Consider the following 12685-nt stretch of genomic DNA (forward strand, 5'->3'; position numbering starts at 1 on the left):
AGCAGCTCAAACATCAGCACCAAGTTCAGGACCAGACTCCGAGCTGCAGCACCTCAGCTGCAAGCCAGGACATGGACTAGCTCATTTCAGGTTGCATTAAAGAGGCTGGTGCCGAACATTGCTGTGTGCCATCTTGGCTTGAACCCTCTGTAGAGGAAGAGAGGCAAAGAAGGTCCTTTTTTCCACCTGCAAAGACACCTGGTGGTTTCTTCCAACATCATTAAATTAACCATTTTTAAATGCTTTGTGACTAGTGTTATTTTGCAGCTTTCCACTGGACAAGAAGTAATACTGCTGCTTCTAGCTTCTCTGAACACTGTCTGCTCGGCAGTCAGCAACTACCTTGTTCAAGGTGCAAAGGTCTCATACAGGACCTCCAAGAACAGCTCCAGTTCAAGCCAGCTAGATAGGCCACAGCACAGTTCATCCGAGCAGAGGGCTGGGGATTTGAAAGCTGCATGCACCAAGTATTTGGAAAAGCACCTCTTAGATTTAAAATTGCATATTTTGGTTCAGAACATGAAAGCGATGTGTGCTTCAGAAGGGTTAAAATGGCCAATGAAATTAACCCAGTTCTTCTCCGCTAAACTTCCGAGATACCAAAAACTACCTGAAGGTTGAATTTTGTGCTCCAACCCTCGACCAGACTTCTAGTGGGAGAAGTAGTTTGGTGTCTTTCGCAAACAGCACTCTGAGGAAGAATGAGACACTGGGACAGAAAGTGATCTATGGTAGCCAAATGTAAAAAGGCACATATTCCAAAAGGAGAGGCACCAGAGAAAGTTGTTTTGACTTAATCCCACAGAGGATCAGGAAAAAGAAAGTTGTGTAGCACTCATTTACTCATTTAACAAGTTACAATGCAAATGCTGAATGCCAGGGGTTAAATAGCGCATCAAACAGTTTCAGGTTACGTATTCCCTTTTGCACTAAATAAAAGCCATTAAAATATACAGGAATAAAATGCTCAATTAGGGAGCTTTCTATGAAGCAAGAACACACAAATACAGTGGAAAGAATTGCACAAACCAGAAGTGTAATGAGTTACGTTTACAACCTTGGGCTGACCAAACCTTAGAAATAACATTTCCTATCACTTTGCTTTATTCAAGATTGCTTGTTAATATGCCCTGTCATTTCAGAACAAACCTGACACCACTGGCATGTGCACAGGCCTCTCCTTTATAGAAAGCTCGCTAATAATAGTGTCATCGTAAGAATACACAGGAAGCGGAGACCACAAGGCCATGCAGCAATACATACTTATACCCTACGGACCAAGTATTATAAGAACTCCTAATGTGTAGAGTTACTGTGGGGCTGCTAAGGAGCTCCTTGTTTTGCAGGTTGGTCAAAATTTACAGACAGGTGTTACTGGTTCTAGAAATCCCCATGCTTAAGCAGGACATTGATGAAATGAAGAGCTGAGCTACCTGGGTGCTTTTGAAAGAAAGTGGAGGCAGTATGGAGGAATGAGGGGAGATTAAGGCAGATGTAGCACAGGACTGGAAGCGTTTGCCTTTTTTTGGTAATAGCTGCTTGTCCACAGATATGATGCAGATGGCTGTCTGAGGTTTGCTAATACCTGATATCCTGGATAACACAGTAGTCAACACAAATTGTTCTAGGCTACAGCACCTTCTCACGAAGCAGATGCATATCTGACATCAAGAACAGAAGTAGCCTGGAGGGAAGGGGAAGGGGGGAGAAAAAGGAGACGTTTAGTTTAAAAGTGAATACATATAGGCTTTCTTGCATCTCCAAACTTCACCCCAGATCCATGGTATTGAAAGCGACAAAACAGACAACCCTGGCGCATGGGAAAAATCGCAGCAGCTTCCCCTATTCTGAGCCACACTGGGGTTTGTTGGGAGTATAAACATACAAGAACTAAGACTGGAGTTGAGGCTGCTTTATAATCAGCAGTCTTACCTCCCCCCTTCAAAAAAAAAAAAAAAAAAAAAAGGAACTGTGGGCACTTGGTATGAAAACACACTGAAGGGGAAAGCCCAGAGCAGTCAGAGGGCTGACAAAGCTTTTACTAGGTTGGTGGCCAGGCAGACAAGGCATGCCAGGGGAGAAAGCATCCGAGGGACTTCAGCGTTAGGCCAGCAAAGTCTTCTCCTGGCTACTGCTGACTGAGTCCATCTGACTTGACCAGTCACCTGTGCAAGTGCTCTCAAGAGCAGGCACCAGTCCACAGTACTGCGCAGCTCAGGAGGGTCCAGGAACCCCTGCTCCTAGCCCATACAGATCACTCGTGATAATCCCAATGTCATTTCACTTTGCCCCAGAATTGCTCAGACAGGCAGCCAGTCAGCACTGTGCTTATGTTACCTCTGAAGGCAGGAGCACTACATTTATAGCCAGCCTGACAGGCAATGTCTGATGTGCTCAGAGAACATAGTGGCCATTAGATGTCCACTGTGCAACACCCTTGTGTCCATTCCTTGTGCATTTTTATAAAAAGCTGCAGGCTTGGTAGTTAAAATCCCCTCCATGCTGCCAGCACCCTCCTCCTCCCAGCTGTGACACATCAGTTCCTACTGTCCAGAATAGGCTTCATCAACAACCACAAGCCACATAGTGCTAGTGTAAGACATACATGGTATGTCACAGCTGGCAGCTCACTGCCACCCTGCCTGGCTCCTCCCTGTGTCAGCCTGGTGCAGGCAGGCTCTGCCCTCATCCCTTACTGTACTGCAAGGCACAGTGAACCACCTGACTCTCGCAATAGCTGCCTTTTCTCTAGGCTTTGCAACTATTCCCACCAGCCTATTGTTTGGGTCCCCTTTCCATCACTCAGCACTTGCTCAGCTCCAGCCTGGGCACTTTCCATCACTAGTTTGGAGATCACAACTGCTGCTCCACCAGTCATTTCACCAGACCTTGCTGTCATGCCTCCACTCTCCCTCCTCCCCCTCTGCTAACTTGTCTGGGATCCTCATTGCTCCAGTATCCACACACTTGGCCACATCAGCACACTCCAGTTCCCACTACAACCATTTTCTTCCTACCTCAAGTGAGACTCCCCTTTTTTGACTGTAGGAGCAAGGGTGTATTTGAAGCCAGGAAGAATCTCAGAGGCTCAGAGAAGAAAAGCTCTGCACTGCCAACAGACAACTCTACTGGTCGCAGGAAAAGGCAGTGACACGAGCCACCTGTCTTTCAAATGGGTGGCTACATACTAGTACCATTGCTTCTTTGCTCCACCTCTCAGTTCTAGAAGAATGGGACAATTTCACTCACACCCTTCTGAGAAGGCAAGTTTTTTGAGTTTGGTTTTGTTCATCTGTCATACCTGTGGATCTAGTTCCCAAATATAAGCATCTTTGAATAACACATTATTAGGATTTGTGAAGAAATGAAATTCTGCTCTCTGAATGTCTGAACAGCAACGTACAAGTAAGCCAACCATAATCAGGGCGACAAAAATATACAGTACACTGAGAAGTCTTTAGTCCATGCGAGACTAAAATTCGCCTTACGCTGTTGATTGTGCTTGCATTTAGAAAATACAGCTTTTGTGCCAAGCTGTCTTATAAAATTAGGCCAAAGGGAGTCCTAGATCAGACATTTTTAACATGCAAACCTCTAGTGGGGTTTTCTTTTGCAAGACTGTGTTAATATTACATTTTTGTAACTAACTTTCATATTTAAACACTCTACAGTCTCTTAGTTAACTTTAAACACACATTGTCTTTGGAGAAGTGTTAACTCCGTGAAGCTCCATCAAGGAATGGCTGTTTCTAGAATGTCTGTCTTCACAGAAACTGCTGTAAAAATCAAGGAAACTTTGCCTCTAGGTAATTCCAGAATGAACAGTTTCACACACTCGCCTTGTTTATAGCTTTCTTCCCTTCCCTCAAGTGAAACCACTCCATCGTCAAAAATGAAAGAGCGAGCTTTGCCTCAGAAGACTGTATGGTCTCACAAAGCCAAACCTAAAACAGCTTGGAGAACTGAGTGCAGGAAAAACATCCAAGTGAGATAAAGATATATGGGGTGTTGGCAGCAGGAGTCATTAAAATGTCCATGTGCTGATGAGATACAGATACTGTCAAAGGCTGCAAATTAACTGTTCTCTTTCCACTTTCATATATGTCTGGAATTCCCAATTCCCAAAATCAGTACTGGAATCTATACATCCAGAGGAAGCGAAGTATGCTCAGATTGAAGATTTTCAAAAATGGCTTTTGCAAAGAATATATATACACACACATCTATCTGAACTGAGCTCAGATTGGGAATTTTATGTGATTTTTAAATTGAATTTACCTCATCTTCCTCTTCGGACATTTTAGTGGAATTATCAGGGGATTTTACAGGCTTCTGGCTATTGGTTCCGTTTGTCTCCTCTTTGCCATGCTCTGCCTCCCACTCCTGTAGAACTTCATCTATGTTGAAACGACGTCGATAATTTACAAAAAAGTTTTTCACTTGCACCACAGATTTGTTTCCAATCACATCAGAGATTGCCTGAAAGTCTCGGCCGTATTTCCTGATTGCTAAAAGCAACAAAAAGAAAAACAAAAGCAATGTGTTATTTCCACAAAGACCACAAATCGGGCTCAAGTCACAGCATAAAGATCCGAAGCTGAACTTCTGTCAAGGTTGCAAGCCTTTCTCAGATTAATCCAGGGAAAAAAAAAAAAAAAAAAAAGAAAGGCTGAATTGGGCAAGAGACACCATTAAGACTATCCCTGGAGAAGAGAAGAAAATAAAGGTGTAGTATAGATTGGCAGAGCCAAATCTAGAAGACCTGTGTAAATCTGCCTGTACCACTCGAGAAGTTACACAAAAAGCGTAACAGTGACTCCAGTAGAGTTTCACTTTCTGAAAGCTTGGACAAGCAGAGATTATTTGCAAACACTCATATGGTGCAATTTTACACTGCCAGGGAAGGGGCGATATTTTTTCATTGTTCAATTCTGTCCTTTGGGCATTAGTACACAGCAATGTCAAAATCCTTCACTTAGCCACTGAAGGGAAACACAGCTCTGAAATGCAGCGGAGTTTTGATTATCACCAAGTGAAGTACAAATAGACTTGTAGTGCCATACCTTGCACAGCAAGAAGCTGCTCATCCGTGGTCCAACGTGCATTAAATTTCTGAACGACCTAGACATCAAGAAATTAGGTAACTTCATTTACATAAGCAACTTTCACTTGCATCTGAGCTCATAAAAACCTCACAAAAACACAACAAGGAATTAACTGTTAGTCAGACTATATCGTTCCTTTTAGTAGCAAGAATGTTTTCAACATAAAGAACTGCATATGGCATGCATTCAGTTAACTGTGACATACACTGCACCTGTACAAAAAGATACGGAATGATCTGAGCCGATAACCAAGAGCCACACTCTTCCAAATCACCTACTTGCTTTTGTCACAGACACCCTCTGTAATGTTGGTCAAATTATTTCCAGCATGAGGCACCAGAGTTGAAAGGGAAACAGCAAAAGCACCAAGTGCCAAGAGAAAGATAGGTCATTAACATCCTCTCCTACATTTCTCAGTATTTAGAGCAAAGCAACTACCTCTCTTACAAGGGTATATGGATACAACGCCGACAAAACATGGTATACCTGGGATACCGGTACTTCTGATAGAAACCACTTTCACATGTTGAACACTGCTCTTACTTCTCATCTCCCATTTCCATTACACAACAACAGTGAATATGGTAATGGTCTTGATTCACACCGACAACTAATAGGACATTGGTCCTAGTTTACTGGCAACGCTAATAGACCAGGTATATAAACACAGATTAGCATTTATCTCCACAATAAACAAGGGTCAGAAAATGATCTTACCTCTGGAAGTCTGTATTGTTCTATACCACCTTCAAGTTTTTCTTTGAGCGCGCTGTTTGTTTGTTTGATATTCTGAATCTGAAAATAAAGTTTCATCCCTTTAACAAGGATTTTTAAAAAAAAAAAAAAAAAAAAATCTTTGGACAAGCCTTCTTCCAGCAGCCCCAGCAGGAACCCCACAAGCTCAGCATTCCAGTTTTTCTCACAACCTCCCTTTTCCAAAAAGAAGGTTTGTTACATTGGAATAAAGTAATGCAGGAGCAGCTGGCACATCAGAAGATCCCATTTAATTTATTCTATCCTGTCTGCAAGTTATTTGGAGCAAGAACTGCCCCAACTTCCAGGTCTGTATAAAGTCCAGCATAAGAAAGGCCCTGTTCACAGCAAGAAATGAATCAAAGACTGCTAGAGAGCCCTGCTTCTCCCAGAGTGCCAAGAAAAAGGCTTCAGGCCAAAATACCAATTCTAATAAGTTTAATAAAAAGCCTGAGCCAGATCTCTGCTTTAAAAATAGTGAAAAAGTTCAGATCTAGGAAACAGACTCATGTAGTAAACCTGTCTTTACTAACAGATATTTGAAAAACATTTGTTTAAAAGGCAGATCCATCAGGGAAGCAAAAGGTACATAGGAAAGTTTGTATAATGCCTGTCTAAGAAAGAATAAAACAAACTTATCTGCCTGTTCCAAAAGTATCACATGAAAAGGCAAAGGAAACTGACTGCTGCAGATGGAAATCAGATACTGCTGAAACCAATGTCATCTGAGGGAAGTTCATAGTTAAAACATAAACTTCAAGAAACTGAATTGCAAGAAACACTAAGCGCCAACAAATGTTCCTTCAAGTCAGTGCTATGGACTTCTCCTTGCTTCACTTTAGATATAAAGTAGGCTTGCCCATAGAACTAAAACATAAGAGATGTAAAACACAGGGCTGCATTAGTTTATAGCACCAGGCTAGCAGCTTGTCAATTAAGCCACATAATGATGTGCATCATCGCTGTCAAGATAAAAATTCCTGTGAACTTTGCAGACTGTGACAGGCACCATCACCAAAAATAGCAGTTATTCCCATCCATACCTGTCGTTTGATTGAGACTAATTCCATGTCCAGTTGTCTGAGTACAGTGGTAGCAGCTGTCGCGTTGGCGGAAACAGCCTCCACGTCTTCTTGGGAAAGGAACATTCCTTTGGGAGGTTTCCTCTTCGCTCTGTTCTTGGCCTGCGCACTGTGCTTCTCCTTCTTCACCTGAGGAACGGTTTCAGCAGGCGGCACCTGGCAAACAGCAGTCATTTTACAAAACTAGATGATCTTTAAAGGTCCCTTCCAACTCAAACCATTTTGTGATTCTATGACTTTTAGCCATTGTCAAAGGTTGGAGAATAAAAATGGTAGCTTGCAGGCAGGAAGACATTTTTTGCTTTGGTGGCATGTCATACAAACACCGTCTTATGCAGATCTCTCCTTTCTTCTAGGCAGCTTTCAATGTTTACAGAGATACTGGCTGTCTTCTCTGCCCATTCTCATTTTGGGAGACAGATGCCCAATCTTCCAGCAGTTAAATATTCTGGTTATTTTCAAACACGCTGAAACCTCTCTTGCTTTCATCACCAGGCCTGAACATGCCAGTTTAACTGAACACCAGAAGGAAACAAAGTGGAGTTTGGAGACAGGGGAAGAACACAACTAGAAGAGTTTACAGAGACTTGTTTTTCTACATGTCAGACAGGAGAAGGAATAAACCAAATTTATTTAAAGGCTAAGGATAAAGGAGCGAGGTGACCACAAAGTAACTCTTAGATTGTTACGCAGTTTCTTGGAAGCCAAGTTTTCTTGCATAGCACTGATATATCAACTGTTCCACTAAACTGATGCAGTTTTGCCCACAAATAAATTTTAAGTCTCTTTTGGAAAAGGGAGTATTTCACACACCACTAACTATTTTTATGCCTCTGTCTAAAGCAAAGAATTAGGCGCACACCTCTAACAAGTAGATTACCTAGGACACCATACTACAGATCCTTCAAGAGCACATCTGATTCTCTAACACCAAAAACATTTCTTCCAGAAGTTATTTTCAACACGCAACTCATACCCAAAATTTATTACCCAGTGGCTGGAGCCTGGCCAAGAACACAGAACAGAAGTGTGGCGGGGAGAGAAAAAGCAGAGAGGGGAGGCCACACATCTGAAATCCTCTGCTTGATCACTGCCAGCTTTAAACACATTGGCTTCACTTAGCACTATTGTTTCCCTCCTAATTTGCAGCTACATGCAGTTTCTACACAGTTTGCGGCATTTGCTCATTAGTGAGCAATAAAACGCTCGCATTCAAACCCACGAGAGGCTGAGCACAAAACCCCATGTAAGCAGGAGGCTCTGCCTCCCAAAGACTGGAGGACCCCAGCACAGCTGCTGGCAGATAAAAGCTTGCACCCTTTTCATGGGCTTAACCAGAACCATAGGAGCAGTAATGTGGACAATTGCCTGTTCTCAACTTTTTTCTTCCCTCCTTTAGTGCAAAAGACTCCATGAGAGACAATGCCTAAGGCAAGCCCAAGAGCAAGAGATAGCTATTGCTGTTGCAGGATGGATACCCTATTTCTTTTTGCAGAAGGGAGTGGAGAGCAGGAGAAACTGGTTTAGCTATGAATAAGTAAGGTAAGCTCTGCACTCCACTTCAGAAGTGAACACTGATAACTGAACTAGGTAAATTATTCAACATAGATAGACATTGCAGATTTATTGATATTTCTTCTACATACAGAATTTGACAGGATCATGCAGTAATGCCTCACAACAGGTTCAGGCTGTAGGTTGACCAACACACAATGCCTGCAGTGCAAATATCCCAGAAGCCTCAACATTAAGGAAAATGAAAGCAGTTTCAAATGATTGTTTTACACAGTTCAAAGAATGTGAAGCTCTTTTGTGTTGTGGACAAGAAGCCAGAGCTCCAGCAGAACGGTTTTTGACAGCTCCAAATGCCTCTAGGCCCTGGTGATATTGCACAGGCTGTGAAAATTCAAACATCTACCCTATCTTGGAAACTCTTGCTTTCCTGGCCACACACATCTCTCTGTAGAATTAAATCAATTCATGAAAACCAGAGAGAATTAAAATGCAGGGATTTAGCAGTGCTTCTCTGTTTATTTAGATATTGCCACTGCTATCCAGTGCACCTCAGTCTCACAAACTCCTTAATACAAGGTTCCCTTCCTCAGATTTCACAGTGTAAAAAGAAAAGACCAAGCTATCTCAAGCCATGTAAAAGCAGAGGATGAAATGGGAGGCATTACTAGGAACAGGGAAGATGTGGAGAAAGCAGTTCTAGTTTGTGACCTCAGTATTATGGAGTCACTATCTGAGGAAACCTGAACAGTTGCACTAACACTGAAAATACTGAAACAAAGGAAATATTCCCCCTCCAATGACCCCCAAAAGAAGAAACAGATGAGAGATTTCAGATACTCTGGGAAATCCCAGCATTACTCGGCAAGTCATACAGTAACCGACATTTCTCAGAGCTGGAAAAACCATCTCTGTGGGGTTGGGACAGGGAGGTTCTTTACAGTAAGAGTCCTGCGCTAGTAGTACATCACCACCCCTGCACTTTTGACCACGTCATTAAAAGAAACATATGATCAAGAATGAACATATCCCCCTCCTGGATACCTGCTCTCTCTCAAGGCATTTTCAATCAGCCCCAGGCTCAGGTATTGCAAAATCAAATCAAATTAACTCTGAACAGGCTATGCAGGTTGTCAGCTTCATTTTACCCACTAGTACATTCCCTGTCCAGAAAAGCCCTCACAAGGCTGCCCGCCATTACATACACAGCCAGACTGCACATCCTCCATGAGTTCTGGTGATCTCTTTCGGATCAGTTAGTGCGCTGTGGCCTGTATTAGTGTGACAGGGAGGGCAGACAACCTCCTCCCATACAAGACTTTCTACAAAAATGTCTTGATGGTAGCTATCAGCCATCCGCTCTGGTTTGGCCTTACAACAGAGGCAGCCAAGTTGGCGAAGAACTACCTTTCCTTCTTCTGCAGCAAGTTCAGAGCATGCCAGCATGGTAGGGAAGGAAAAAGTAATAAAGGGGACTGAAGGGAGCTCTCTCACAGATGCAAGCTTTCAAAGAGCTTACAGAGAAACCTAAATTTGAAAATTTATTAAAATAATGGGAAATGAGCCCATAGTATTAATCATTTACAAGACACACTGGAGAGCTGCAGTATGCAGCTGCAACTTAGCCAAGTGAGAACCCTTCCAGTTTGCGTGTTGCTGAGGCTTTTGAGAACTCAGCTTCTTGTAAGGGTGAACATGAGTGGCTTCACATCCACTCTGCTCCAAGGAAGTCATCAGGGATGTCAGTTCCTTTGGTAGAAGCAACAGCAAGGCTTTTCTGGAAAGTCTAGAGAGCACCCTGGCATGGGTGAAGAATGGACTAGAATGCTGTGATTTTTCAGTTATTTCCATTCAAAATAATTTATTAGAGGAAATAATCTCACTGACAGTGACTGACAAAGCAGCTGCTCTAGGCTCTTGTTTTTGCCTGTGTGCAATCATGTTTTTAAATAATTCTAGTGGTTTTTTTCCTACATATACCCTTTTAAAGATAATTTTAGAAACTGAAAGAATGACTATGGGAGAGAAATCAGGCTACGAGAAATCAGGAAAGGGAGCTACTTCAAGGAGAGAAGGCTTTAGGGTAAACATCTTCCTGTAGCACTCACTCACACATAAAAGCCACGCTGATGCTGAATGGCAAGGCTTTTTTGTTTAGTAACAGATAACCAGCAGGTTATGCATATGAAAATAAAGTATACACTTTCCTGTTAAGCATCACAGACTAGGTTTTCAAAACTGTTGTATGTGTGACTATTTTCATCTAGAACTGTATGCCCACTTAAAATTTGAAGTGAGTGCAAGTACAAAACATTCTGTGCATAACAACAGGTTAAGGTCCCTCTGCCAGACAAAATGAACTGGCCACACAAAGCTTTCTCCTCTACTGTTCACCACTGTTGTTGCAATCCTGGTGCCACTGAAATCCTCAGAACTATTGCTGAGGATTTCAGTACATCAGGAATTTACTTTAGAGTCTAAAGTGTAGATAAACACACTCTTGCTAGTCTACCTAGGACACTTTAAAGGACATATTTCCGCTCCACTAAGCCATCTCAGTGGGGACATAAGTGCTTCTACTCCATCTCCATGCAGTTAGGTTGATTTAAACCATCACTGAAGGTGGTTCAAGCTAACACAACCAACCTTGAATCAAACAGACTAGAAACATTCAGAGAGTACATTGTCATGGGATGGTAAAGTCTTAAATTTTCCCAGCTCCATCCATAATAACTTATTTGTCTATACTTGTCTTGATCTAAGAATAATTCTGAAGACAATTCTTCTTTTCTTGTATGACAACTATACAAAGCACAAATAAAGAAAATTAGATACTGTCAGCTTCTACATGAAGTAGCTACTAAGTAAACACTTTCATTTGTGCAGTAGTGAGAAAAGAATTATACCTCCTTTTTGCTCTCCTTGTTTTGTTCAACTTCAATATCAATAGGGTTATTTCCATTTGCTTCCTCCATTTCATCCTCACTGGAAGACAAAAGCAAACAGTACTGTATTAGTTTGTGAGGCTCTCTTTTTCTATAAATAGCATGCTAAAAGAAATGCATGGATGCAATAGCAAGTGCAACAGCTTTCCTTAGTTTTATTTCCAGGGTGGTCTTTTAGGGGGTTGGGATGGGATTTTTTGTTTTGGGTTTTTTGTTCATTTGTTTTTGGTTTAAGTCAAGAAATTCTTAATTGTAAAAATACTAGGGACCATGTCTTGTAAAGAAATACTTCTCAGTAGCGTACTTAGGCAAAATAAGTCTGCTCAGATGAAGGCAAGATACAGGAAAACGATTACACAAGTTATCTTTTAAGGAACATGGGACATTGAGCATTTTAACTTTAGGCGAATCGAGACAAAAACAAAGACTTAAAATTACAGCAAGTAGCTAAAGCATGGATTTCATTCAACTCCTTAACATTTAGCAATAGTCATGCACAAGATGAACTCCCTCAAGAACAAGCATAAAGAAATGTTTGTTTGGGTTTTTTTTTGTTTGTTTGTTTGTTTTGGGGGGGATGTTGGTTTGTTTGTTGGTTGGGGTGTGGTTTTTTGTTTGGTGGGGTTTTTTTGGTTTGGTTTGGTTTTTTTCCCCCAGTGACAGCCTCACATTTCTCCCCTGGAAAAGAAAAAGAGGTTATCAGTTACAGAATAATAATAGGCATGAAATTGGGGCCATACTCGAAGTGACCTTGGCACACCTGGCCAGTTTGGCTTCATTGGAATTTTAATCAGACAGTAAATCGAATACATTTTCACCATTTAGAATTTTTGTACAGTACACAACTAAAGTTAACTGCACCATTTGGGATGATGCCCAGAAACAGAAGAAATAAGCTGACCTAATCAAAGCTTTTTTTTTCTTTTTTTCTTTTTTTTTTTTTTTTTTTTAAATCAAAAAATAAATCTATTTTGTCATGTCAAACTTTATAGCCTGCGACGAGGAACTTCAGCTAGTGCAGGTATGTCACAGTGCCAGCGCAAGGCAGTTTTGTGCAGAGAAACCCCAGCAGAAGCTGTGCTACGCTGCCAGCTGTGCTGTAGTCAGCCGGGGTGCGTTCACAAGGGAGCAGGGGACAGCAGGCACAGTGGGTGCTAGCGAGCATGGCTGCAGTACAGGCACTCGCTCACGGTTGTCTCCCTGCTGCAGCGACGTCCTGTGCAGACATAGCCTAAGGAGGAACGTACTGCCAGGTGGCTTGAGCTGGCATTTGTCTCCCCAAGAGCAG

The 12685-nt window shown here is 42.0% G+C and overlaps 1 protein-coding gene across 1 annotated transcript in view; it reads right to left on the reverse strand.

The window, feature by feature from the left end:
* Positions 1–1119: 1119 nt before the first annotated feature.
* RCOR1 (REST corepressor 1) overlaps positions 1120–12685 on the reverse strand; it is a gene marked incomplete at its 5' end in the record, with an annotated part of 18950 nt that continues 7384 nt past the window's right edge. The window contains 6 exons of the mRNA XM_009575737.1: positions 1120–1684; positions 4279–4508; positions 5064–5121; positions 5823–5900; positions 6902–7096; positions 11359–11437. Of these exons, the coding sequence (XP_009574032.1) occupies positions 1643–1684; positions 4279–4508; positions 5064–5121; positions 5823–5900; positions 6902–7096; positions 11359–11437 (682 nt within the window). The remainder of the gene's footprint in view (positions 1685–4278; positions 4509–5063; positions 5122–5822; positions 5901–6901; positions 7097–11358; positions 11438–12685) is intronic.

Source organism: Fulmarus glacialis, unplaced genomic scaffold (assembly GCF_000690835.1).
Source record: "Fulmarus glacialis isolate BGI_N327 unplaced genomic scaffold, ASM69083v1 scaffold22054, whole genome shotgun sequence".
Taxonomy (NCBI): domain Eukaryota; kingdom Metazoa; phylum Chordata; class Aves; order Procellariiformes; family Procellariidae; genus Fulmarus; species Fulmarus glacialis.